Source organism: Metopolophium dirhodum, chromosome 4, assembly GCF_019925205.1.
Source record: "Metopolophium dirhodum isolate CAU chromosome 4, ASM1992520v1, whole genome shotgun sequence".
NCBI lineage: Eukaryota > Metazoa > Arthropoda > Insecta > Hemiptera > Aphididae > Metopolophium > Metopolophium dirhodum.
This window is the reverse complement of record NC_083563.1, coordinates 5,542,614-5,570,071: the sequence shown is the minus strand read 5'-3', so window position 1 is coordinate 5,570,071 and position 27,458 is coordinate 5,542,614. Positions and strand designations below refer to the sequence as shown.

The window sequence follows — 27,458 nt, the reverse complement described above, 5'->3', positions numbered from 1 at the left end:
GATTTACTGTATGTAATTAAAATAAAATGTTATATACTATTTCAAAATAAACAAGCTTATCAGAATTTTACATTGTTGTATATTGTAGTTATAACCATTGATTATGAATACTTATTACTTAGTATTACTGCTAAATATTTATCAATTTACTTAACAAAATGTCAAAATCATATAACTACCATATTATATTATTATAATGAGATAAATTGTAAAAAAACAAGAAGATTTAGAATTTAGATGCAATTTGTGTATGAATGGATGTATTTTTGTTCAACATCCAATATGCAGGTTATGAGCTATGTCATTGATAACCTGCCGCTGTAACTGCTATAAATGATCAACGTCAGCCATGGTTATGCCTTTCCAGGCTATTGTAATACAATAGTGTTGTAACAATTGTTGGAGCAGTTCTAGTTCATCTAGCATTTCTAATCTTTCCATACGATATCTATCTTCTTCGGGCAAGTATTCATATACATTTATCATATTCCAACTTCGTGCACTATCCCAACCAACTCTTACAAACCTATGACAAATAAAATATAAATATTTATAAATCATTCTAAATAAATAATAATTTGATGTTCATACCTGTCCATTTGCGTTTGAGGGCTTAAACATGCATCAACCCCAGCTAACTGACATCCTCTATTGCGCAAGTTATCGAGCATGATCCGTCCAAAATTATCATTCATGTTAACCTAAACTATCAGTATTTACATTATAGAAAATTGTATCTATATAGAGGATTGCAATATTTTACTTGTTCATAATTAATAAAAAAAATGTCATTAAACTTCTTCGCAATCCAGTGCAATAACATTGATGAACTTTCTGGCTCCATATAGACAAGAACGCATTCAGTTAAAAACATTGTGGGTATATCAAAATTTATGCCGCATTGAGTTAATTTCTTATCCAGTTCCGTTAGATTTCGAAGATCCGTGCCGATTATGTGGTAATCAGGCGCATGTAAATCTGGTCCTATCATTTTGACTTCACCCTCTGTATAATAATAACTAACGATTAATAAAAACGAAAAATAATAGAATACCAATAGCCATCACTCATCAATAACATACCGTGTGGGCTAATGGTCTGTAATAAAATTTTACTCTTTTTGATTAAAAAACATTTTTTGGACGTAACTGAAGCAAAGTCAATTTCAATATAATTATTCACTATTATTCCACTATTTTTCAGTCTCCAGTAGAGAGTGTCAAACCCAGCACCAAGGTTTATGATTTGACAATTTGATCCTGTTTTCTACAAAAAGTGATAAAATTAAAAGTACCTATTTAGATTTAACAATCAAATGATATGTACTATCGGTACTGTGAGGTCGATCAACATTTTTTGGAAATACCTTGAGAAATTTGTCCATAAACATAGCAACACCTTTAGTACGAGCGTAATATCCTCGATTAATCTCTGGCGTTTTACGTTCGTAGCCGGTTACAAAATACTGTATGAAATCGTCCTGCCAATAGCCCATCTTTACAGCTGAATACTTGCACTTTGTAGCATCACAGTTGGTTGCTTGCACTCCGTCATCGAAAGACATATTTTAACTTCAGTAGATTATCAGTCTATTAAATTGGATGTGTTATTGCAACTTAAATGTCATTATTCTTCAATAGCAGCGATGGGATACATGCATATTGTGGAAAAACAACTCCGGAATCTATCCAATTATAATCAAACAATTGCGTTGGAGAACTTTGAACCTAGAAATTCAGTCAGATTATTGAAAATTGAAACAAATGCTACTATATATAGATAATTGAATCTATCAATAACACACAAATGCCACAGAATAGATTAAAATATTAAATGCAAAATATACTACAATTCAATCTATTACCTATGTGACTATACTCATAGAAAACGTATTAATTTGAAGGTTTGACTGTACCAGACACTAAACTCCAGTGTTCCAGGCTCGGGGCTCCTCAGTGAGTCGCACAATGCACATTTTAAATTTTAATACATTTGCTTAATGGCTCATCACTTATCAGTTATCAGTATTCAATGTTATTGTCGCAGAATTATTCTGTGTTATTGTTATCCTTATTCCTTATTTCCTTATCATCTATCAGCATTCAGCGGATTCATATTTCATGTAATAATTTAATAATAATAATTATTAATTTCTATTATAATATAGTATTGTTCTATGGTATTGTATGGTAGTAACTAGTAAGTTCTTAGAAAGTCACTAGACTAAACCGGTGTGAAAAATAATGCATCGGCGGGATGTTTGGATCATTTACATGGATCATTATCCCGGTGCTGGATAATATCATAATAATATGGGATAATTTTAAACCAGTCTAGTTTAGCTCAATTTCTACTCTACTACAACAATGTTCATACCTACACCACAGATTTTTATATAGGACTAGTGACTAGAAGTGTAGTATTTTCTCTACATCGTGGGTGACTACGATTCAGGCCAGTCAGGCCATGGGCGATGGGCCAGTGGCGTACCCTGGGAGAGTGGTTACCCCCCCCCCCCCTTGGCCGTATTTATGTCAAAAATGTAACATTAAGTTTATAATCAGGATAGATCTTCTAAAACAGTTTTTATATTTTAGGAATACAATCATTTGGTCGTGGTAAAATCATAGAATATTACTCTATGGGTAAAATACATTATTCATATTTTGATTATTATTATTATTATTGTCCTATGTTAGTATTATTCTGTTAGGTTAGTCCATATTTTATTCACACACTAGTACTACCTCGGTTTAAGATAAACTTTATCTTAAATAGTGCACTCGGTGTCGTAATGTATGTGTACCGATAAAAAAAAAAATTATCAAAAAACAAACTTAAATCTATTTTGTATTTGGCTAATTAAATGAGAAAAAATCCGATTCATCATAATCTATTCTCTAATCAGTAAATACTAAATAGTATTTCAGTTTAATACTTATAATACAGTAACAACTAATAGAGTATTACTCTGTGGTATAATATTATTACATTATTATTATTCTCTATGTATTATGTCCATTTAATTGTAGGTACTATATGGCACAGATTATATTAAATGTGGTGGGAGGTGATAGATATTAATTATTATAATAATAATATAAATAATTATGTAATATTCAATATTATTTTGTCATGAATATTATAGTATTATAATATAATATATTATAGTATTATACTACGACCGTCTATATCACTGTTATCGATTGGCAATTTTTATTTTTTATTTTGTAACAATGTTACCTTGAACAACTTGTTCAGAAGTCAGAGCATGTAGGTAATCTTGTAATCGCATAATGTTGATAAGATATATATATGCAGTAATAATTTTATAAAACCTATAATTAGTAGCACAGAATATTATAATAACTTATAACCGGTCGTGTCCAGTAGTCAGTAGTCACTACACACTACCCGATCAGTACCTATTTTGCAGTCTTGCACTCTACAACGTCTTATATTGTAGTGTACCTAATTATTAATTATTTACCTAATTATTCAATTGAGATAAAGGAGCAGTAGACAATTTTTCTGTTGTAAACTTGTAAGTTTAGTTGAGACATTTTTGTTTTATATTTTTGTTTGTTGACCATTTTATTTAAATTTTAAATTTTTAGATATGAATTAACTTCTTCACAATGGTACAAGCATGGTTCATGGCAGAAAATTGGAGCGGTGATCAACGTGAAGAACACCACATGCAGCCGCCTGAGTTTATTGAACTGGATACTCTTTTTAAACTCACCTTAGTGGAACATTTCAAAGTATATACAATATACCTAACTGTTTACCTAGTCAATTTTTTAAACATTATTTTAATGACTTCACAATAGATCACAGAATGGTAATTTCTGTATAGCTACCTATTACTAAATTTTCATATCTAACAAGAACCTATTTTTCAATTTTTATGATTAATTTTTTTATTTAGGTACTGTTAATAGAATAATAGGTAATTCCTACTATGCAAGTACATTACAATTTTACTATTTTAGTATTATTTAATTTATATATTCATGTAATTAAAGACTATTTATTTACTGTTGAAGTAGGAATATGACTGGAATATACTGAACCAATATTAATATAATGATTGTCACTATAATATAATATAATACACTATTCGTCTGCAGTGTACAGATACTAAACATTTAAAAATGTTTAACACTAAATGAACAAAGAACAGTTTAGAAATTATCTCATATTCAAATTATAGTGATAAGTAATACTTAATTTAATACCACATATTGGTGTTTTACAATATTACCTGGTTAATTTTGATATAAGTACTTAATAAAATGTGTGTTGCATTTTTTTCATAATTGATTTAAAATATAAAGTGTCTAAACTAGTTGATAAAGGCATTAAAAATTAATTAAAGTTTCAATAACATTTCTAATATTTTGCAGGTTAATGAATCAGATCCTACTAATGATAAACTATTAAACTCCATTAAGAAGGATCGAGGTTACTCTTATGAGGACGAGATAACATGTTCTAAAGAATGCTTACCAAACTATGAAAGTAAAGTAGGTACATAGTGTAAATTGTTATTGAAATGTACTATGTATAATGTATATTGTATATTTGTATATAATATATAACAATTTAATAAAAATCCGAATATCAATTATTTTGTTTTATATAGGATATAAATAATATTTAAAAAAAATTTTTCTAGTTAAAAATGTTCTTTGAGGAGCACTTACACACAGATGAAGAAATTCGATTGGTTTTGGAAGGCTCTGGCTACTTTGATGTTAGAGATGGAGTAAATGACAGATGGATACGTATTAAAGTCGAACCTGGCGATTTGTTAATAATTCCAAAGGGCATTTATCATCGTTTCACATTAGATACTAATGTATGTACTATAATATATGAACATCTGATATGATATACCAGGGATGGGCAACTATACCATTTTTCACTGGCCCGTGCTACATTTCAAATTAGTTTATAAATATATAAAATGTTAGGATTTTTCTGTATTTTAATTTATAAAATTATTAAAATTGATAAAATGTTTATCGTAAAACGTAGATTTGAATTCTTATCTAGTATTGAACTATTAAATGTAAATAATATTATTTTATTCTTAGGGGCATAGTTAACATAAAGCCTTTTTTTTCTTTGTTTAGATTTTTGCATTTTTAAAATTGGCTCCCTAGTAGCATTGAGTTGCCTATCCCTGTGATATATAATGGTTCGTACAAAATAATTCCCTACATAATTCCCCACCTAACAGATAGCTTACTATAGTACTGTTTTTTTTTTTTTTTTTTAAATGAATTCAAGTACAATTTAGGTAATGCATATAATATAATATTATTGTTTTTATTTTCTAGAATTTTATCAAAGCCAAAAGATTCTTTGTTGGAGAACCAGTCTGGACACCGCATAATAGACCAGCAGATGATATGAATTGCAGAAAAGAATATTTGAATCAAATAATATCTTGTTAAATAAAATACAATATTTATACTGTGATGTTAATTATTCAATTTCCATATTATTTCATTAAATATTTTACATCTATATAATTAAAACATTTTCAGTTTCTGAGACCTACACAAGGTGGTTTTATATAACAAGTTGAGGGATGTTTTTGATTTAAATTATCTGCTCAAACACGCACAGAGAGCGAGTGACCACACCGGGTGTACCAACATCATGTACGTTTTTTTGGTGTTGGAATCCCTTCACCTAATTATTGTAACGCTATTTTAGCTCTATCTACTTCTAACTCTTCACGCATTTTAGAAATTAATTTCCATTCATATTTTATCTTATAATACAGATTAATTGTGCTATCTTCATTGCCTTTTAATGTACACAATTTTTCTATCATATATTATTCTAGTATATTTTTTCTATCTACCTTACCTTAATACCTTCTATTACTGTAGATTGTATAACGACGTGAAATTTTAATTCTTTATAGTTTTAAATTATATTAGATCATACCAATCTTATATATATAAAAAGACTTGTCCTGGGTGATTCATCATCGCCTAGCCGGAACTGCTGAAGCTATGGATATGAAATTTTCAGTAAATGTACTTATTACTATGTATAGGCGCACTAAGAAAGGATTTTTTGAAATTCGCATTTTAAATAGCTGCTCAAACAGGGAGATTGAGGTTCAAGATGGAAATTGGAAATTTTATTTTTATTTATTAATAGTTGCCATTGGTTACACTCTACAGTAGAAATTAGTAATTATTTATTATTGGTTGCCATTAGTAGTTTTAAAGTGTATATAAATAAAATGAATTCGTAAAATATCCTACGCATACACAAGGACAAGGGGTTTTACTTATTATTACGAATATTAATGCGTCATCGTATACGCACCCCAGTTTATGTACGGTTCTTTCTAAACATTGAAGTGTATTAAAATAAAATTAATATGGTTGTCGAATTATTGAACATAAATGGCATAATGATGTCCCACACTATCATTCCAATTATTGGTGACGGAGCTTGCCTGTTTAGGGCAATATCTTTTGTGTTATATGACAGTATGACACTCAAGATAAGGCCCAAGAAGTACGTAAAAAGATAGTAACCCATGTGATAAATAATTGGGAAGATTATTCAATAATGTCACATGATAGTGATGGAAATAATTATCGTAGTTCTGCCGACTACTTTAGTGATACGTTAAAATTTAATACTTATGGAGGTAATTATTTTTGGTATTTATTGAGGTGTACCTCAATGGTGAACTGTATGAAAAATTTGGTTCAGAAAGGAACCCCGTAAAGAGATTTCGTTTTAGTTCTATGCAAAACATATCTAATGGGCATTTTGATGTTTATTTACCATATGAAGATGAATTGACTAACTCTGTATCTGATGAGTTTGATAACATACCCAGCTCTCAGAAGCATACTAAAAAAAGACGGAAGAGATTTACAAATAATATCAGAAAAAAACAGCTTATGCAATCTGCTACTAAATATCAGCTCAAAAATAAAGAAGATGTTGCACCATAATAACCCATACATAAAGGACTTGAAAACCACACTCGAAAGAGTACCTCAAAATAGTAAAAACTTTGAAATTATAATACAAGCTGATAGAAAACCTGATAATGCTCACAGAGGACGTTATAATGCAGAATTTATCCAGATATAATAAATATCAAGATGAAACCCATCGAATGGTTGTGCGAGCGAGCCATCTTAACTCCAAAGAACGACAAGGCAGCCGAAATCAATGAAATTCTACTAAAGGCATTTAATGAAAAAGCTGTTGAATATAAATTTTTTGATTCTGTGATCCAATCAGATGATGCTGTCCATTACCCTTTAGAATTTCTTAATACTCTGAATCCTTCTGGTCTTCCATCACATAAACTTATCCTTAAAATTGGAGCACCTATAATGTTACTAAGAAATCTTAACCCACCTAAATTGTGTAATGGAACTAGATTGCAAGTTAAATCTCTGCACAAAAATGTAATAGAAGCTATAGTTATCACTGGGTGTGCTAGAGGAGATATAGTTTTAATCCCGAGAATAACGTTAATTCCAACTGATTATCCCTTTGAGTTTAAAAGAATACAATTCCCACTCAAAGTTTGCTTTGCTATGACTATTAATAAGTCTCAAGGACAATCATTGAGCACGGCAGGGATTGACTTAAGAGAAGAATGTTTTTCACATGGACAGTTCTATGTCGCATGTTCTAGAGTTAGCTCTGCCAGTAGTTTGGTTATTTTAGCACCAAAAGGCAGTACCAAAAATACTGTTTATAAAGAGGTATTGAGATGAACAATATATGTCAATATAAATATTGGTGGATTTTTATAAGACCAGAATGTATATAAAAATTTTACAATAATAATAAGAAGTAAAAATAGTAATAAAAGGAATAATACTAATAATAGTAATAATAATTATAATAATACGTAAAACATTTTTTTCAATTACAGAAAGTTATAATTTTTTTGGTATATTTTATTTCAACATTTCGTCGATTAGAATTGTATCTTACAATTTGTTTTCAAAATATTAAAATAAAGTAATTTTTTGCTGACTTCTGATTGTTACAATACATGGGCAACCTAGGATAAACTTATCTAAAAGCAGCCTGTAATAAATATAAAAACTGATAAAATAAAAGTTATAGTAGGTTACACAAAAAAACTGTACACGGGCGAAGCCGGGTTATTCAGCTAGTCATATATATTATTAATTTTGAATTAATTAAATAAGTTTAAATATTTTTTATGAAACAATAAATCAAACCGGACTTTTTTTTCCGTGTACTTTTTTTCCGAGATTCGTTGTTAACATACCATTCAAAATGTTTAAATGACACCCCTGCATGTAGCTAGGTACCTACCTAGGTACTAGGTAGCCTATAATGAACTACCTGCAACTTAACACTCATGAGTATATAAACATGTCCAATGTTGTAAAAATTTGAACTTCAAACATTCATAAAAATTGAATTAGACTTTTAGGTAGAAATTTTTTTTCGATTAAGGTACCTAAACAAACTTATGATAAATCTCGAATTACATTTTCAAATTTTCTTTAAAAATAATAATAATAATTTTTACGAATTTTGTCAAAATCCGAACAAAAAATTGTTACTATGTATTTTTAATATTTTTCAACTATCATTTTCAAGCTTTCTGACCCAAAATATATGACATCTATAGGAAAAAAAACTAAAAAAATTGGAAACTGAAAATGTTTGTAAGCATCTCAAAACGAGTCAATATATTTTTTAAATGCCATATCCAGAAATTTTCTTCGGTGGGGGGTCTAAAACAAATATACATATATATATATTGTAATTTTATCAAATTTATGTTTTGATATTTGGTTAAAAATAAGACATATTGAAGAAATTTCGGGGGGGGGGGGGGGTCCAGACCCCTTGGACCCCCTCAGATACGGCCTTGACTATGGTGTATAGAAAATGATAAATGATAATATAAACATTCAGTGAAAATTGCATGTATTTGCTACGGTCATTTGTTTTTGAGTTACACCTAAAAATTAATCAAAACTTACTTTGTGTATAAATTCCTGTTTTTTCTTAATTTTTTATTTCTTTTACCCGGAGCTTTTGAAAACCATTGGGAATTTTAAATTTTGATTTCCCAATGCACCAACTTTCCCATCAAACAAGATACGTAAGTTGAAAATAGAAGCATTATTTCAACTACTTATCGTGTACACAGACAAAAAAAATTAAGAAAAACACACATTATTGTAAAATCAATAGATTCATCGAAGCGCTCAGACTCTAAAATATCATAAGCTATTTATAAACCTACATATTTTATTTTTATTTAGGTATTACTAAGAAAATATGACATTGCTGCTTAATTTTTAATGTTATATCTATAGCTATAGGTAGGTATAGCTATATTGAAAAAATTAATACTATTTACCTTATTTATTTTAAACAATTTTTTTACTGTATATATATTATTATTAAGTATAGGTACCTATGTTCAATGTTGTATTTGACCAACTCGCGACTTTCGGTAGTCGGTAACACTAGTATAACCGGTAGTATACAATATTAGATTTAACTTACATACAGTATTTTAAATTAATTTACAGTATTGTATGCAGTATTACAGCTTTTAATAGTGTAGACATTTTGTTGATGGAAATGTGTTACTAGGAAATGTGTACTGCTATTTATACTTTGACATCACTTACAATTTCAATGTAAATATTAACTTAATTTTTAAATGTCCACGTCCTATAAATCGACTATAATACATACAAAAAAATGTACATGACGTTATTATTACATTTAAACAGGAAAACAACTCATACAAATTTACCACCCTTATACGCTCCACCCGTGGGTATAGACTATAGAGGCAAATTTCCCACACTGGTGTCCGCTTAAATACGGAACTGATGGCCAATAGGTATATATAGGCAAGGCTGGGCAAGCTAATGATTTTTTTTAACTCAGTTAAGTTAAGTTAATGTTAAATTATTTTTTGACATGAAAACAAAATAGACTGAACTAGGTAGTGAAATATAATAAAATTAAAAACAAAATAAATTAACTTAACTTACTTCTTAAAATAAAAAATTAACTCGTTAATTTCACATTAATTAAGAAAGAAATTTAGTAAGTTAACAGTTAAGTTAATGAAAAGCTAAAAGTAACTAGTTAAGTTAATTTTATTTTAACTTTTTAACTCGTTAATGCCCAACCTTGTATATAGGTACCAAACTTACTTAGAGATCAGCCATCAGCCAGTCGCCAGTGTATTCATGACCAAAGAGGATGAGTATTGAGTGGTAATTTTATTAGTTGTAAGAATATAGGTAATAAAATACGACTATATGACTATACGAGTAGTATATAAGTACAAGTAAGAAAATAAATTAACCCAGTGGGCAGTGATCAACTATAGCAATAGCCAATAGGCAATAGCCGCTAGTTATTATGCAGTTTGTGGTTACACGCAAAATCTATATAGGTATAGGTGTAGTTATACGTATTTTTAGTCTTTACGAGATTTTTATTTATACTATTCTTTTTTTGTTTTGTAAAAGATACTTACATGACTAGCTGTCATAGTTAGCACATTAGTACATTACACAGGTAAAAAAGTTGTCAAAGATCCAAACGCACGTTATTTTCCCAATATATTCCTACACACCTGAAGCCGCTTGTTATTGTAATAGTAGATGTACCGCAACGTCCTACGTGCAGTATTTAAGGTGAACATGTCACTTGTCAGCTGTCACATATGCCTATTTATTTTTGAATTTGTGTACCTACATCTAGACTATTCTTTTTTTATTTTAGCAAGAATTTAACATTTTAACTATTACTGAGTATTATATACTTGCTCAACCAATGCCTCATACTTATCGGCATAACAGGCGATTATGCGATATTCGTAGCAAATACACTATACACCTAATATGTATAATTCACCCTTAACACCCTACAAATATCAATATATCGTACATATTAATTAATCTTTCCCCACTGGTTTCAAATATAACCTAAATTGTGTAGGTACTGGAATTAATTAATATAGGTCATAGGTAGATGTTTTCTCCCAGAAATGAAAAACCGTTTAACTCCAACGCCCATTTTCTTAAAAAAAAATAATTATTAATTTTTAAATTTGATAAATATTTTGTCAAAAATTGAACTTTAAATGCTTATAAAAAAAATTGTGCCTATGAATTTTTGATATTTTTCAACTTCTATTGTATCAATATATCAGGAGCCTTGTATTAAATTTTCACGCTTTTTGGCCCAAACAAATAAAACTTTATTGATATTCATAAAAAAAAGATAAAAAAAATTGAAATTTGAAATTGTCCCTAAACAGCTTAAAACAAGTCAAAATATTTTGTAACTTTTATCAAGTGTAGGAATTGATAAAATAAACATTGAGTGAAATTTTCATGTATCTACAGTTATTCGTTTTTGAATTATAACAAAATAAGAGAGTCGTTACATGAGAAATCGAGTGAATAATATTCTAACGTTACCTATACGTTATGTGATAATATGATTATTATGAACTTCAAGTCTTCAAACGCTCATAGAAATTTAATTTGACTTGTTTGTGGACATTTTTTTTTAAAATGTAGACAAACTTATGAGAAATCTTGAATTACTTTTTCAAATCTTATAGATTTAAAAAGAAAATTATTTTAGAATTTCTAACTCAAAATTTTATTAGCACATTTTCGTGAATTTTACGTATTTTACGTATTTTGTCAATATTTGAATTTTAAATTCTTATAAAAAAAAATTGTGACTGGATTGTTTTTGAAAAAATATATTAGAACGCTTCTATTAAATTTTCAAGCTTTTTTACCCAACAAATAACATTTTATTGGTATTTATAGAATAATAAACTAAAAAACTAAAAAAATTGGAAACTGGAAATGTCTGTAAACATCTCAAAACAAGTCAAAATATTTTGAAAATGTTGTAGTGTATAGAAAATGCTAATATAAACATTCAGTCAACATTTTAAATATCTACAGTCATTTGTTTTAGAGGTACACCAAAAACCAAAATCGATTAAAAAATTTTACTTTTGACATCCAAAAGTATACTAACTAGATTCACTTTCCTATCAGAAAAAATACTGTTGAAGAAACAAAATGACAGACACAATAAAAATTTAAAAAATTTAAAAAAAACACACATATCATGGTAAAATCAATACATTTATCGCTCAGAATCTAAAAAATTCCTTTGAACTATTAAAAGTTATATTATCTTTTGAGATAATACCTACTGTATGTTTAATATAAATAAAATAAATTGCAAAAATATAAGCTATTATATCATATTAGGTACATAAAAAAAAAAATGTAATATAGTTAAATAAGTAATAATATCGCCAACGTGATAATTCAGATTCTAATTTTGACATGAACGTTAAAAATATTTGCCATTTTCGCAAATCATTAATTTTCACGAGAAATTTTTTCAAACATTTTCAAGGATGTTAAAAATTAAAATTTGAGAGAAATACAATAACTACAAAACACAATTCTCCTTTTATAATACGGTACATAACACTTCAACACTGGTGCCGAGTACATAATAGCTAAATATTTTGATATTTAGAGAAAAATTTTAAATGGACACAAAAAAAATTCCAAAAAAATAACTGTAAGAAAATGGAAATTAACCTTTTTTGGGGAGGAAAACATTAATATAAGTATTATAGAAAGGTTGTAGGTAGTAGGTAATAGGTAATAGGTATCTATAATTAATAAATAACTAAAGATAAATAAGAAACTTTTATATTTCCATATCTTAAGATAATTTCAAAAACTGTATATCAAGTCAATAAATACAGTCAATACAGTATTTTGTTTCAGAAAATAGTTGGAACCCCAATAGTGGCCAAGTACCTACCATTCGCAGTAGTAAAAATTATTGTGATTTAGTAATAGATATAGTACCGACTTATATTATTTTCAACTTATCCAATAACTCGTTTCTATATAAAATATCTTGGTATACCTATAGTTACGTATCTAACAATTTCGTAGGTAACTTAGTAACTGTACCTACGTCTGTATAGTCTGTACACATATACTATTATACAATCATTTGTAAACTGTAATAATTATTTTGTACGAAAATAAGTGAGTTTTATTTCAAAATGCTTAGAATAAAGTATCTAGGTACCTAACTACTTCTGTTATTGAAGATTCACAAGCTTATTATCACATATATTAAGAATATTACGATTATAACGCTGTTATAACTGTCAATCACTATATAATTGGTCCTTACTCCTATTACAATCGAGTAAGTATTATCTATCTACTATAGATACCAGTGGCGTGGTGAAGCAGTTTTTTTAAGCCAGGACTTCATGGATTTTTGGGGGTAGTGACTAGTGGTGGTAGTGGTAGCTGGTAGATTATTGTAAAATGTACCTATTGCTTCTATTGAAATATCTGCTAATTTTGGTATACATCCTGTTGTGAGTGGGTGATGAGTGGGTGGATGCGGATAAAATATATTTTCTTTCTTTAATTAAAATAGTTCACCACGCCAACAATTATAGATAACAGCGTTGTGTATGTCCGTATCTCTTTTTGTATTTTATGATGAAGGCTTCCATTTATGATATAATTTTTAGCCAATCAACCATCAAAGAAGTACCTACCTAATTAATTATTCGAAGTAATTAGACATAGGTCACCTACCTAATGAATAAAACCCACATATTTAGACTTATTTGAGTATAAATTATTATTACATTTTACTAAAATGTAAATGTAAAATTTAAATCGGTTTGTCTCAATATACGTTGATTAATTTTAAATATTTTAAGACATTGAAGGTGGGATTCAATAGAAAAATGGATTCTCTAATGAAGTGTTACGATGAACTAATGAAGACTCTCGAGTTGGTCAATAAAAATAATGACCAAATTACCAAGAAATATAATAATAATGTTATTAGATATGAAAATACTTTAAAAGGTGAGTCTATAAGACTATAAATAGTATATAGTTGCCATCATTTTACTTTTATCACGACCAATAGTCCAGACTCCAGATACTCAAAAAATTAGACTTTTCAACATTGTTTTATACATTTTGGTATGGAACCATGAAATAAATAATCATTTATTGGCTATTACAGTACCAGCTACTACCAATATTGTTAGTCTTGATTGTTTTTCTTGTGATGAAATAGATAACTAGATAATAGGTATTTCCAGTGACCAAGTTATTAAATTAATCAAAAAAAAAATGTTTTAGTTTATATTTTTTTTCTGTTGTTTGGTGTCTAATATCTATAGTCTATACTCTATACAGGTACCACAAGTGATTGTGATTCGTATCAGATCGTATCAAAAAAATTTAAAAAAATTATGAAAAGTATTAAGAAAATATGTCATATATTATATTTTCTGTTAAATCCTTAATTTTCAAGATAAGAAGTGATGTATTTACTATTGTCTTACTTTCGAATGTTCATATAGAATTTAAAGCCAATTTGGATATAATGTTATTATGAGTTAATTATTATTTATTTGCTCTAAGAATAGTTTTAAAATTGTATTTAGTATTTTAGTTAGGTGGGTACCTACGTCCTACATACCTACTTATTTTATATACTTATATCTCGAACATTCCGACGCTTCTTTACTACACTAGTACACTATAGACTATATACTATATATAGTCTATACTCTAATCCTTTCATAAAAAAATAATAGTGCCGGTATGAAAAGGAATGATTATATTACAAATGTAATGAATTTCCACTTCATTTTATAGAAATGAACAATCTACAACAAGAAAATAAAAAATTAGAAGAATATATTACTGAAACAAAAAACTATAGTGAGATGATTGAAAAAACCAATCAAGAAAATGATTGCTTACAAATTATTTACGAAAAAAATGTTTCAACAATATCCAGCAAGTTTAAAAGTTCATACATTTTTTTAATTTTAATATCATAACTTTTTTAGAGCTTAAAGAAGAATTATTGTGTAACAGTAATCAAGTATCGTTTGATAAATTATTACCCGTGGATCTAAATGATGACATTTTGGGGTTCGATTCAGTTTCACTTACAGTGTCGAAATCTGTACCTATATCTATATTCTATATCTAGTTTATCATTTTTTTGATTTTCAATTATTTATGTATAAATAAAGTTTTAAAATATGTCATTTATAGGAAATAGATCCTCAATATGAATCATATGGATGTCTTTATCATAAAATACAAAACGATTCTACGAACTTCCACAACACTGTGACTTCTTTGTTTGATATGATGAAACAGACAAATGTGATAATTGAAACAGAAATAGACTATCTAAAGTCAGTAAGTGTATTTAGCGTTTGCACTATTTATTAGGGGCTCAAATATTGAAGGGTCATATTATACTCGTATACAATATACAATATCGCATTTTTTGCTACAACAACTTACAGTTTTTAAAAGTAGGTAACAAAAAATGCATGTACATTAGTGCATAAAAATTCAAACTAGGTGCATATTATTATAATATAATATTAACTTTTAATACTGATTATGAGTATGCACAAAAAAGTTTTAACTTTAGGTATTTCAACAGATTGCATCAATCAAAAATTAAATGTTAAACAGATAAATTATTATAGAATAGTGCACCAGCTGCTTATAACCTACACCCTAGGGTACACGGTTACACTAATAATAGGTAGGTATTCAGTGCGGATGTGTTCGTTTATTTCAAATTTACTTTTGACTAATATTCCGTTATATTACATTACAATTCACTTTTAAGTGTAGTCAACAAAGTGGATTCATAATATTTCATATTGTGATCTTTAGCTATCATACTTTAATATTGTAGTTGTGGTTCACGATGATGATGCTGTGAATAATTAACATGACAACGTGAGGGAACTAAATGATTTATTTTTGACATTAAGATAACCCTTATTTATTATTACTTATTACTAAAGACCGGATTTATATTCTCTTGAAATGCCTTAAATATGATGCCTATATTTTCATTAAATTATCTTAAAAATTTAAAAAATATCTTAAAATATGCAAAAATATTCATTAAACATCATTATTTGCTTTATTATATGCATTTTTAAATTTTTTATTTCAACATTATTTTAATAGTGAGGTATTAATTAGGTATTAAAGTTGCGTATTCTAATGGAATCCTATTGCACTTTAGTAAGAGTTGGAAATGATAAAAAAAAAAATTGTAAATGTTCAAAAAAATTTTTCTGGGTACCTACCGTACGTAGTATTAAAATTAAAAATAAATACAAATTGTTTCTCACAATTTACGAAGTATTCCAAAATATGCTAAATGGGTTAAATATTCTCTAACCCATGAAATATTCTCAAATATGCAAAAAAAACTTTTTTCTACGCATTCAGGATCGAATCGTCCACATTTTTTACTTTCATAAGACTTTCATAAGACATATAAACCGGTCTTTACTTATTAGTTATTACTTATTATTATTGTAAAAAATTGAATTTAAAATTCATATTGCTTTTTTTTTATTATTAAAATTACAAAGATGATATTATGGGTTCCTGATTTTGGAATATAAGATATTTATACCGTAGACTCATCAATTATAGTTTAAACTTTATAAGACCTATGATAAATAATGTATATATTAATAATTAATATATAATCAACAATACATTTGTATCATGAAAAAGGTTGCTAGACAAACAAATGAAACAGTGGAGGTAATAAAAAAACTATTAAATAGAATTTTGCAAGGTGACCAAGGAGCAATACAAGAAGTAATATAAATAATAAAAACATATAAATCATGTAATCGCAACTTACTTAATTATGACGTGTATTTTACAGATAGTAAAAATACAATGTATTTTGGGACAAATCAAATTGGATACTTCTACTCATTTGGACGTATTAAAGTTAGATTTTAAGTCACTGGGAAATCGTGAGAAAATCAAAATACCTACTTACACATACAATAATTATTCTTCTTGGTACTTGAAAAAACTTAACGTTCGACGTTTATTTCGTATATGGAGCAATATAATCATCAAGGATGTCAATATATGTCCATTGAAAAAAACCAGCAACTAAATTTTGAATATTGTTATTTTACCTTATTTAATTTAGTTTTGTTCTTTAAATAGTTCTTGAAGAATATTATATATAATTTACATATACATTATAAAATATAAACGTTCGAGAATTATATTCAATTATTTATTACAAAATTAATATAAATTATATTCCTTGATAAGAATACTTTTATTTTGTATTCATTTTACAATGATGTATTTTTTTTTTGCGCCCATCATCCTTTTGGAGCAGTAAAATGCTTCGATTTTCTTCTTCAGCATCTTTTCTGGTAGGAAAGTGAATTTAGTTGGTACTTTGAGGGATCAAAGGCAAACAATTCCCAGTAGGTAGTTTTCAAAACTCAGGTAAAATAAAAATAATTAAGGAAAATCTGAGATTTTTACGCAAAACTACCTAGTTTTCGAAAAAATCTATTTTGTTTTTTGATGTACCTAACTCTAAATAAAATAAATGTAGATAAATTAAATTTTCACTGAATGTTTATGTTGGGATTTTCTGTACATACACCATAAAATATTGATTCTTTTTTAGTCATTTATATAGGAATGACAATGTATTACAAGGTTCCTCATAAATTGTTATAATAGCAGTTGACATATAATAAAGATATAGGCTATAGGCACGATGTTTCTTACAAGTAACCAAAGTTCAAATTTTTAAAAAATTGATCAGAATAAAAAATCTTGGAAATGTGCAAGTTATTTTGTAGAAAAATATAGAAAATATTAAAAACATGTACAATTTTAAAAATAAAAATACGTCCATAACGGCGGAACTGAGGAGTGGAAAATTATAAAACTGATCATTGTAATAGTTGTGTGTGTATTATACATATATTTCAACTGAAGCAAAACGGAAAACGATAGAAAGATCGATTGATTTTAACCCGCGTGGCCGTGTGAAGTCGGGCAATACAACTAGTTAATAATAAAACTACAGTTTGCTCATATTATTTACTTCATACACCAAATAAAATAAATTCAACTACCTATCTACAGGAAAATAGATTCATCATTCTTGAAAGGAGTAAAATAATCGAAATTAAATTATAAAAAAAAATTAAATTAATTAATAAAAATAAATTATTAAAAAAATATTATTAATTGAATAGGTACCTAATTGTTTGCAGTATTAAAAATGTAATTATAAATTTAGCTATTTAAAACATATTATGTTTAAAAAAATGAATAATACTATAGGTAGGCAATCGTTGTAATTTATGCTATCATAATAATAAAACAAAATTTCATATCGATACTCTACGCCTAGACGTGAGCGCTGCGTAAAGCGCATGGCTTTGCCAGACTTCGTCGGGAGGAAACTAAAGGCCGCAGGTCTGTTGGCGACGATAAAGCTCCCCAATATCAAAATATATTGCTTACGGTACACTTCACCTGAGCGAGTGATACAAATTTGCAACTATATTTAAAAATCTAAAGAAGGCGTAAGTAAAATATTCAATAAAACATTGTAGTTATTAACTATTTATTTTGATTTTAATACTATTTAGTATATTTCACTCTGAATTAATTGATGTATTTTGTTGGACAGTTTAATTTTGTCCAAAATTAATATTGTAGTTAGGTACCTACATTGAATTTTCTTTGAATAACTCTGTGAAGTATACTTTAAAGGAATTGAGTTCAAATTATTTTAAATTAGAGTTATTATAAATGTAAATGTTTTTAAATACAATATAATACATTTAGTATAAACTGTAATATTGTATAGGGATATAATTTTAATATTATAATTTACAATAAATTATGACCATAATAATATTTTTAAACCATATTATTACCTGTTTTTTCTATGTAAAAAAGGGCCTAGCCCGTATATTCCAATAAATAAATAAATAAATAATTTATAACTTATACTTCTAATAAAAAATACCAAAATAATAAAAAAACTTTTCATTGTTTCAATTGCCTAACAATATTTTATAATTATATAAACTCCATTGAAAATATATACAATGACCACTATTATAGTATCTAATACGATATTTATTTTTTATTATTATTATTTAACTGTCCTTAATCATTATAATTACCATAGTGATTTTAATTTTCCATTTTTATTTGCGATAAAGATATAAACACGAAGAACTTATTACCATATTTTAGTGAAACTAACAGTACTAAGAGAAACCAATAAACGTCAAAATTTTTTTAATAAGTAAGTTTTAATACCTAACTAGTTTAAATCAGGGGCGTATTTACATGTTTTCGGCGCGTAGGCCTGTGAAAAATTGTCGCTCTAAGTAACTAAAATAATAATATAATATACTGCAGTATTGTCATTTTATAGCCTATTGGCTATTATACTATTTTAGTATACATAACATATTTTACAATAACAAAAAAACGTATAAGTATAACCTTAATAAATTGTCCGCCCCTTACAATTTTCCGCTACATTACTATACGTGCCTATAGAGTGCCTGAATATAAATACGTCTCTGAGTTTAATAATCTGTAAATGCTCATATAGATAAATAATAAATATAAATACATATTATAATAAATGTAATTAATCTAATATTTAAAAATAAATCCAAAATAATTTGTAAGGTAAATTATTTTTATTGATAGTTATTTTGATTTGGAATTATTAAAATTTGGGATGCACAAATAAAACTTATATAAATAATTAACAACTTTAGGTACATTGAGCTGAGACGATAGTTGTATGATTTAAAAGCGTATTAAAACAATATTTCAATACTTTTACTAGGTAGGTATACAAAAACTTGAGTATTATACTATAAAGGTACCTATATTTTAATAAAACAATATCGGTAATTCATATTTCTTTAGACAAAATTTTATTTGAAAATAATACGAGTCAGGACTTTTTGATAAATAATTTGTGTGTTACAAACATAATATAATAAAACATTATTATTCTGTTCTGACTTGTAAAATGTTATTATATTAATATTTTTAGGAAATTAATATATTATTTTAAAATTTAAATTTCTTAAAAAGTTAGTTTGACATGTACATAGATATTTAATCGTAGTCCATAAATATTTGCTTAAAAATTGAAATCGTTTGTACAATTTAATATATAAAATTCAGGAACTGCTATTTTTAATTTATCAAAAATTTAGATTTTTATCTCTATACGTCAACATGGATCCCGCAGTATTAGCCAAATTGGAAGATGGTTGGTGTTCATTAAACTGCTCTGACAGCAAATCTTTGCTAAAGAAATATCTGACAAAAGAGGTACTAGATGACTTAAAGAACAAAAAGACCAAATTTGGATCCACACTTTTGGATTGTGTGCAATCTGGTAAGACTACGCTAAAAGTAATATATAAGACATAATATTATAACATAATTTTAATTATGAAATACGTAGGTGTAATAACGTGATAGTAAAATAACAAAATGTGATAACTTTATGTCATAGGTATTTAATAATCATACATTCATACGTATATTGAAGTTACGATAGTTATAGAAATTTAAATGTACAAAAATGAAAAGTTAAATATATTTATATTATTATATTTAGCAAAATGCAGAATGATCGTATAGTTATGATGAATATCTACACAAATAATAGTTTAAAATAAATAATATAACCTGTTAGTAACTATGTGGCGTGAACAACTTTAATTTTATCAAAATACAATCATTTTAAACAACGTTTAAGACTCAACATTTTTCATAACTATAGTTTAAACTGAAACCACGATATTTCACCACGGTTAATGTTATATATATATGTTTTCTGCTTAATAAATAAAGAAGAATTAAAAACGAAATTTTAGTCATATTATTTAAAAAAGTAGTTTTTTGGTTTTATAATAATTCATAACTATAATTTGTTTTAAAAATTGTTTATATAATTGTATATGATATAAGTATAAGTACTATATACACATATGAAATTTATAACAGAAATGTTTTAAGTAACATTATTTATTGAAACATATAATATAATCGCATAGCATTTCTTCCAACTATTATATTTGTTTGCAATGAAGAATTATGAGTTAACTATGGGTATTTTATTATATTCGATAGGCAACCTTTCAAATAATATATAGTGACATTTTATGTTTTTAATACTTTGGTTAAAAAATATATTTTGTACATTCCATATTATAATTTGCATGACGCTTTTATCTCTGTTAAATGTATTATACGTATTGACGTATTGTATGATCTTTAAACATATCGTAAATTCTATTTTTCAACTAAATTGTACAACTATCAAAATACGTATAGTGAAGTAGGTAGTTATTAAAATAAATAAAAAAAATGATATTATACACAAAATAGTTACCTATATTAGTTATTAATTATTAATTTAAGTTGAATAACTATAAAAATAATAAAGTAAGTATTAAGTCTAAATTAAATTTAAAATTTAGTCTAGTTCACAAATTATAGGTACAACATTCTACAGTTTTTTTATTATATAACTATATAAGCAATATTTACAGGTTATCATTTTTAATTAATTTTGTTTTTACAAATTGGAGTAAGTATAATGGTCGTTTCAAATTAAATGAAATATTTTGTTTGTGTTTGACGCATTTCAGTCTTTCGATTATATTTAGAACATTTGCTGTCAATCATGTATCCGTTAGACACCGTTTTGGCAACGCCCCTGTCACTAAGGAAAATGAAAAAAAAAATTTAAAAATAATATTATTTTCCACCAATGATTAATGACACAAGTAAATAAATTGCATAACAACGTTTCCATTGTCGGCACTCTCCGGGCACGTATACACATTTTTTTGTTGTCGGGGATGTCGCGCGTTCAAATGTAGGTCACTGGGAATTCGAGCTAGACTGCTTGACGCCCCAGGATCAATATCCCGGATTCTGTACCCAGCATCACTGCTACCCAAAACCCCCTCCCACCCACTGAATTACTTACCTGCATTAATCTTCAAGGTCAGCATTAGCGCATTATATATAAATTTCCAATACTTATACATTTTAGATTAAGATTACAATAATTCAAAAGAATTATTACAATTTAAAGAGAGATGAATATTGGTGTTTTTATAATGAGTTTAAATAAAACTTTATTTTGAAATGAGTTAAAAACTCAAAACCGGGAAAATGAAGGCATATAACAGTAAAGTAGTCAGTAGGTAGACAAAATACAAAAAGTGTATCAAAGTATATTTTCAGTTTCTTTGTATAATTTGTTTTCGTTTTATTCATTTTTTGAACTATATATAGTGGGTATACTTGCTGCTGAAACAGTTCTAAGAATAAGGTACCTATATGGTTATAATATAATAATATATATTATTATAAGTATAATTATAAGTAACCTATATACTATATAGGTTACTTACAATTATTTGTAAGCAACTGAAGGGAATATGTTATTTACTATATGTACAATATTATAAAATCTAAGGGTAAAATATTGAGAGAGTCGTATATAAATATATAATGTATTTTATGCCTTACGCTCACGTTACACAGAGTGTTTGTGTGACAACTAGGTAATAGGTATATTATTAATTAATAGTTATTATTATCACGTACCTAAAATGCCATCGCTGTTAATGCGTTTTGAATTCGATGTTATAGTATGGGTGTTCAATAGTATATTATGCTTTCGCACAAGCAAGTCAGCAGTAGCACCCCTAACATTTCGGACATGATATGAATCTCGTTTTAAATGTACTGATTGATAATTTGAATTTATTGTGTTCTACAAACTTGATATAGCCTTTCTCACATTTTTCAATCGTGTAAAATTCATCAAACATTGAATATTCCAATTTTCAAATTACTATGTGGCGCATGTTTTTTTTACAATAACGGACGGTCGTCAATTGAGAATATTATGTTTACTAAATAACAAGAAATAGCAATTTTATTCATTATTTATTTATTCGAAAATTAATTTTAAAAAAAATTAATAAATATAAAATTCAAATATTCAATGTATATAAGAAAACAATATTTAGGTAAATAGTTGCTACAAATAAAATAGTTAATAAATGATTAACAATAATGATAAATTCATAATGATTTATGCATAATAATTTATGGTACATGACCATCATAAATATTATGATACAAAGTATTACAGCCTACAGGCATTACAGCACATAAAATATGCTACTTTAACATAACAAAACAATAATTTTAAAGATTTAAAAAACATTTTTCATGCAAAATGTACAAAAAAGAGTAAAGGTATATTTTAACGATATAAATAGGTATATAAATTAGGTAATTTTGTTCGTAGTGACAAAGTAACCCAAATATAAAACAGTAAGCTAACCTAACCTACATTAAAAAAAAATTTAGATAAAAATGAGACCGTTTTTATTTTGAAGCTTACATATTATTTTCCCGTTTTTTAAAGTACCTAAATTGATTATTATTATTTTTTTACTTGATTATACATTTAAGGATATATATATTATATTATATTTTATATTTTATATTATATTTTATATTTTATAACATTATATATTTAAGGATTTGAAAACCATGATTCGGGAGTTGGTATTTATGCTCCCGACGCTGACGCATACACAGTGTTTGCGCCAATATTCGATCCCATCATCGAGGACTATCATAAAGGATTCAAGTCCACGGACAAACACCCAGCAAAAAATTGGGGTGACGTGAACACTCTTGGTGACCTGGATCCAGAAGTAATATTTAATTGCCGACAAACTTAAAGTAAAAATTCAAAACGTTTTTATCAACAGTGCAAGTACATAATTTCTACGAGGGTACGTTGTGGCCGTTCACTGGAAGGCTATCCGTTCAATCCGTTGTTGACTGAACATCAGTACAAGGAGATAGAGAATCAGGTTTCTAGCACACTCACGGGACTATGCGGCGAATTGAAAGGAGAGTTTTATCCCTTAACTGGCATGTCTAAAGATGTACAGCAGAACTTGATCGATGACCATTTTCTATTTAAGGAAGGTGACCGATTTTTACAGGTTCGTGCTATTAAGTAGGTACTTATACATTCAGGCTGATGCAGATACTTAGTTAGCACTTTTGGCCTTTGGGTATATAGGAGAATTTAGTTAGGGTATGATATGAACCAATGATTGTTTATTAAGGTATATAGGTACGTTCAATTTGAAGGTAATTTATAAGACATCTATCATATATCCAAATACATTATAAAAAAATCGGTTATAAGACTCACCACTTTGTTTATAAAACTCAAATTTTGTAAAAAAAATTATAGAAAATGAACATTTTTGGTTAAAATTTAGAAATAAATTGGTTTTCAAAAATAACATATTTTTGTTGCTACCTACTACTGGTTTCGATTCATGCTTTATAATGTGTGTATGTACAACAAATCTGATCGAATTTTACATTTATCGCAATTATTGTTATTTTAGACTGTGAGGTATTAATACACTCGCCCAATTACCTGGCACAGCTATTGAAATCCATAATTGGTATATAATTTTATATTTATAATTTATGTAAGTACGTCATATAGACATCCGTGTTAATAATAAACAATGAAATAACTTGAGTTTTGATAATTTCGAATAACGGATTTGTTAATAGATGTATTACTAATATTACAACTACTAATTCAAATTTTGAATAAACTACCTATAAATTTCTATTATTTAATTTTTGTGAAAACTATCTTAATATTTTGTTAGAATGTTAGTGTTCACCTTTAAAACTTTTATATTGGATGTAATAAACTTATATTAATAATTGCTATAAAATATATATAAATTAAAAAAAATTGAATATTTAAAAACATATATTAGTTATTACTAGTTATTAAATGTAAATGTTTCACTATATTATATATTATAATATAATGCTCGTACGGCTCTAAACGTGCATATAAAGTTGCCTATATTTAACTCCTTTAATACGTCCATTAGTAAACCCCGCCGGTTATAAGTTATTAATAATAATAAAACCAAACACTGAAATACCTAAACGTTTATGTTTATTCATATGAGGATTTGTTTTAAGCACAATTAAATACAATTTGCGGTTATTGTATATTTTAACTAACTGTGCATGATGTTAAACATATAATATAGAAGGTAAATCTCGGAAATGGGAAACACATCCGAATGTGTGATTGTACAACTCATTGTATTCATGTATTTATTATAATATCATTTACACATTTAAGTTATTTACCAATCTAAAGAAATAATTATTCAGATTAGACAAATATTTGTTCATATTGAGATTCACCATGAGATAATCTTTATTATGTACAAAAATATGCTCTATATGCTCTGCCTTATAGGAACTAGGAGGAGGGGTTAAGGTATAATATTTTGATCAACGAATCCTAAACATAAATTATAATATTAATAATGCAAAATAGGACACTATTTCTAACCCTAATATTTTTGTTTTAAATTAAAAACCATTCAAGTATATTAGATGATAATATTTGGTAGGTATACATTTTAATATACTGAGAAATCCTAAGAATTATGTACTGTTGTATTATTACACAAAATGTAATCTAATATTCATGCAATGTCAAATCAGTAATGCTAGGTAGGGCCGTCTATTAATTTATACTTCATTAATATAATATTATTGATTTTTAAATAGGCTGCTAACGCTTCGCGATTCTGGCCGACCGGCCGTGGTATATTCCATAACGAGAACAAAACGTTCCTGGTTTGGTGCAATGAGGAAGATCATTTAAGGCTCATATCGATGCAACAAGGAGGAAACTTGGGAGAGGTTATAATTCATTAAAAATTAAAATATATAATTATGTAGTTATTAAACGTGGCGATTATTGTTGACAGGTGTATGCAAGGCTCGTAACAGCGGTAAACGATGTGGAAAAACGACTTCCATTTTCACATCACAACCGTTTGGGATTTTTAACATTTTGTCCAACAAACTTGGGGACAACTATCCGTGCATCAGTTCATATTCAGCTACCTAAATTAGCTGCGGACAAAGCTAAATTGGAAGAAATTGCTGGAAAATATAATTTACAAGTAATCATGTTTTTAAACGATTTAATAACATTTTTAAAAATATTTCAGTAGGTACATTTTAAGCTGGATTTGCTATTGCATATTTATTCCACAAACTTATTCACACCGTAATTAACCGTATTGACTCAAAAGTTAACAACAATGATATATACGGCATACATATAATATTATAATACCTACTAATAATATAATAAATGCAATACTTTTATAAATAATTCAACCTACTGTATTACTAATAATTGTAAAATATATTAGGTAGTGGAATATAAATATAAATATGTTGATTTTAATATTATTTTCTGTTCTTAAATCATACACTAATTACCTGGTTATGAACAATTGCATTGATTATTATTAACAAGATTAATCAAATATTTAAATCTATAAGATAAATAATTGTGCATTAAAAATAATATTCAAACGACATTTTATCTTTAGGTTAGAGGTACTCGTGGAGAACATACAGATGCAGAAGGCGGAATCTATGATATTTCAAACAAGAGGAGAATGGGTTTGACTGAATATCAAGCTGTTAAGGAAATGAATGATGGTATAAAAGAGCTCATAAAGATCGAGGAACAGTTGTAAATTTTGATGTTATTACGTCTTACATGCCTCTACAGGTCTTAAAATTTCAATAAATCTAGTCAAATAAAAAAAAATCTAGTCGGATATCGCTTCTTTTTTTTACCATCGTTACTTTATTTTGCTAGAGCAAAATATTGTTAACGGGGTTATAAAGCTTGTAAAATAGACATCAAGTTAGCTACGTAATACATTTTATTATTATTATTCTATTATACTAATATAGGAACACACGTGAGAGGATAATATTATAATCACAACAACTACCAGACTTTTTTCCATTATTTAAAATTATCATAATATACCAAATACCAACTATAAATTTCCTCTTAGGTATTATTTTTTGTGTTATATTAACTTAACGTCTAGAATATCTTAAATGCTAATTCAATTTTAATGATTTTCAAATATCTTATGCAGTATATGCAATCTTAAACATTATTAATTTAAATGTACGTAATTTTAAAGCTCATTCATTTAATATGAATTATTAGGTATATTTTATAATATACTGTGTTATTGTATGTTTAGGTATTTTAATTGTTAACAAAAATATTGTTGAATAAAGTTGATTGAGTTATTTATATCGTTTGTTAATTATTTAAGCTTATAAATTATTATCAACTTGACTGTAACTATTAAGATATTTATTATACGGAACAATAGGATTATAAATATAGGTAAGAGAAAGTAAGAGAAAATAATATGATAGAATAAAAAATTAAATAAAATAAAAACAAAAGTTAAATCAAATATTTGACAAATTGAATAATATACCTACTGTTAAAAA

At 27.1% G+C, this 27,458-nt stretch overlaps 3 protein-coding genes across 4 annotated transcripts; 2 read left to right on the top strand and 1 right to left on the bottom strand.

Annotated features, from left to right (window-relative positions):
* Positions 1-63: 63 nt before the first annotated feature.
* Positions 64-2,057, bottom strand: LOC132942293 (leucine carboxyl methyltransferase 1). 2 transcript variants are annotated; one of them, XM_061010576.1, is made up of 6 exons: positions 1,916-2,057; positions 1,367-1,727; positions 1,083-1,266; positions 764-1,005; positions 592-701; positions 64-526 (listed from the first exon to the last, which is right to left on the bottom strand). In XM_061010576.1, the coding sequence occupies exons 2-6, from the start codon at positions 1,562-1,564 to the stop codon at positions 328-330; spliced, it is 933 nt and encodes a 310-aa protein (XP_060866559.1). In that variant the 5' UTR covers positions 1,565-1,727; positions 1,916-2,057; the 3' UTR covers positions 64-327. The 2 variants fall into 2 exon arrangements, with proteins under 2 accessions (XP_060866559.1, XP_060866558.1); XM_061010575.1 differs by having other exon boundaries at positions 1,865-2,026.
* Positions 2,058-3,151: 1,094 nt separating this feature from the next.
* LOC132942885 (acireductone dioxygenase) lies at positions 3,152-5,485 on the top strand. The gene is made up of 5 exons (XM_061011581.1): positions 3,152-3,544; positions 3,618-3,764; positions 4,410-4,529; positions 4,682-4,864; positions 5,349-5,485. The coding sequence occupies exons 2-5, from the start codon at positions 3,639-3,641 to the stop codon at positions 5,463-5,465; spliced, it is 546 nt and encodes a 181-aa protein (XP_060867564.1). The 5' UTR covers positions 3,152-3,544; positions 3,618-3,638; the 3' UTR covers positions 5,466-5,485.
* Positions 5,486-18,392: 12,907 nt separating this feature from the next.
* On the top strand, positions 18,393-27,252 carry LOC132942944 (arginine kinase 1). Its single transcript, XM_061011662.1, has 7 exons — positions 18,393-18,547; positions 20,219-20,403; positions 23,583-23,761; positions 23,819-24,058; positions 25,683-25,817; positions 25,886-26,083; positions 26,522-27,252. The coding sequence occupies exons 2-7, from the start codon at positions 20,241-20,243 to the stop codon at positions 26,669-26,671; spliced, it is 1,065 nt and encodes a 354-aa protein (XP_060867645.1). The 5' UTR covers positions 18,393-18,547; positions 20,219-20,240; the 3' UTR covers positions 26,672-27,252.
* Positions 27,253-27,458: the final 206 nt, after the last annotated feature.

What these genes read in the sequence shown, in the direction of transcription:
- LOC132942293 (XM_061010576.1), bottom strand. Translation starts at nt 1,564, where the DNA reads ATGTCTTTCGATGACGGAGTGCAAGCAACCAACTGTGATGCTACAAAG. An exon ending in TTATGGACAAATTTCTCAAG is followed by an intron (nt 1,267 to 1,366) that starts GTATTTCCAAAA and finishes CACTTTTTGTAG; the next exon opens with AAAACAGGATCAAATTGTCA. An exon ending in ACAGACCATTAGCCCACACG is followed by an intron (nt 1,006 to 1,082) that starts GTATGTTATTGA and finishes ATTATTATACAG; the next exon opens with AGGGTGAAGTCAAAATGATA.
- LOC132942944 (XM_061011662.1), top strand. Translation starts at nt 20,241, where the DNA reads ATGGATCCCGCAGTATTAGCCAAATTGGAAGATGGTTGGTGTTCATTA. An exon ending in TTTGGATTGTGTGCAATCTG is followed by an intron (nt 20,404 to 23,582) that starts GTAAGACTACGC and finishes TATATATTTAAG; the next exon opens with GATTTGAAAACCATGATTCG. An exon ending in CTGGAAAATATAATTTACAA is followed by an intron (nt 26,084 to 26,521) that starts GTAATCATGTTT and finishes TTTTATCTTTAG; the next exon opens with GTTAGAGGTACTCGTGGAGA.
- LOC132942885 (XM_061011581.1), top strand. Translation starts at nt 3,639, where the DNA reads ATGGTACAAGCATGGTTCATGGCAGAAAATTGGAGCGGTGATCAACGT. An exon ending in TACCAAACTATGAAAGTAAA is followed by an intron (nt 4,530 to 4,681) that starts GTAGGTACATAG and finishes AAATTTTTCTAG; the next exon opens with TTAAAAATGTTCTTTGAGGA. An exon ending in GTTTCACATTAGATACTAAT is followed by an intron (nt 4,865 to 5,348) that starts GTATGTACTATA and finishes TTTATTTTCTAG; the next exon opens with AATTTTATCAAAGCCAAAAG.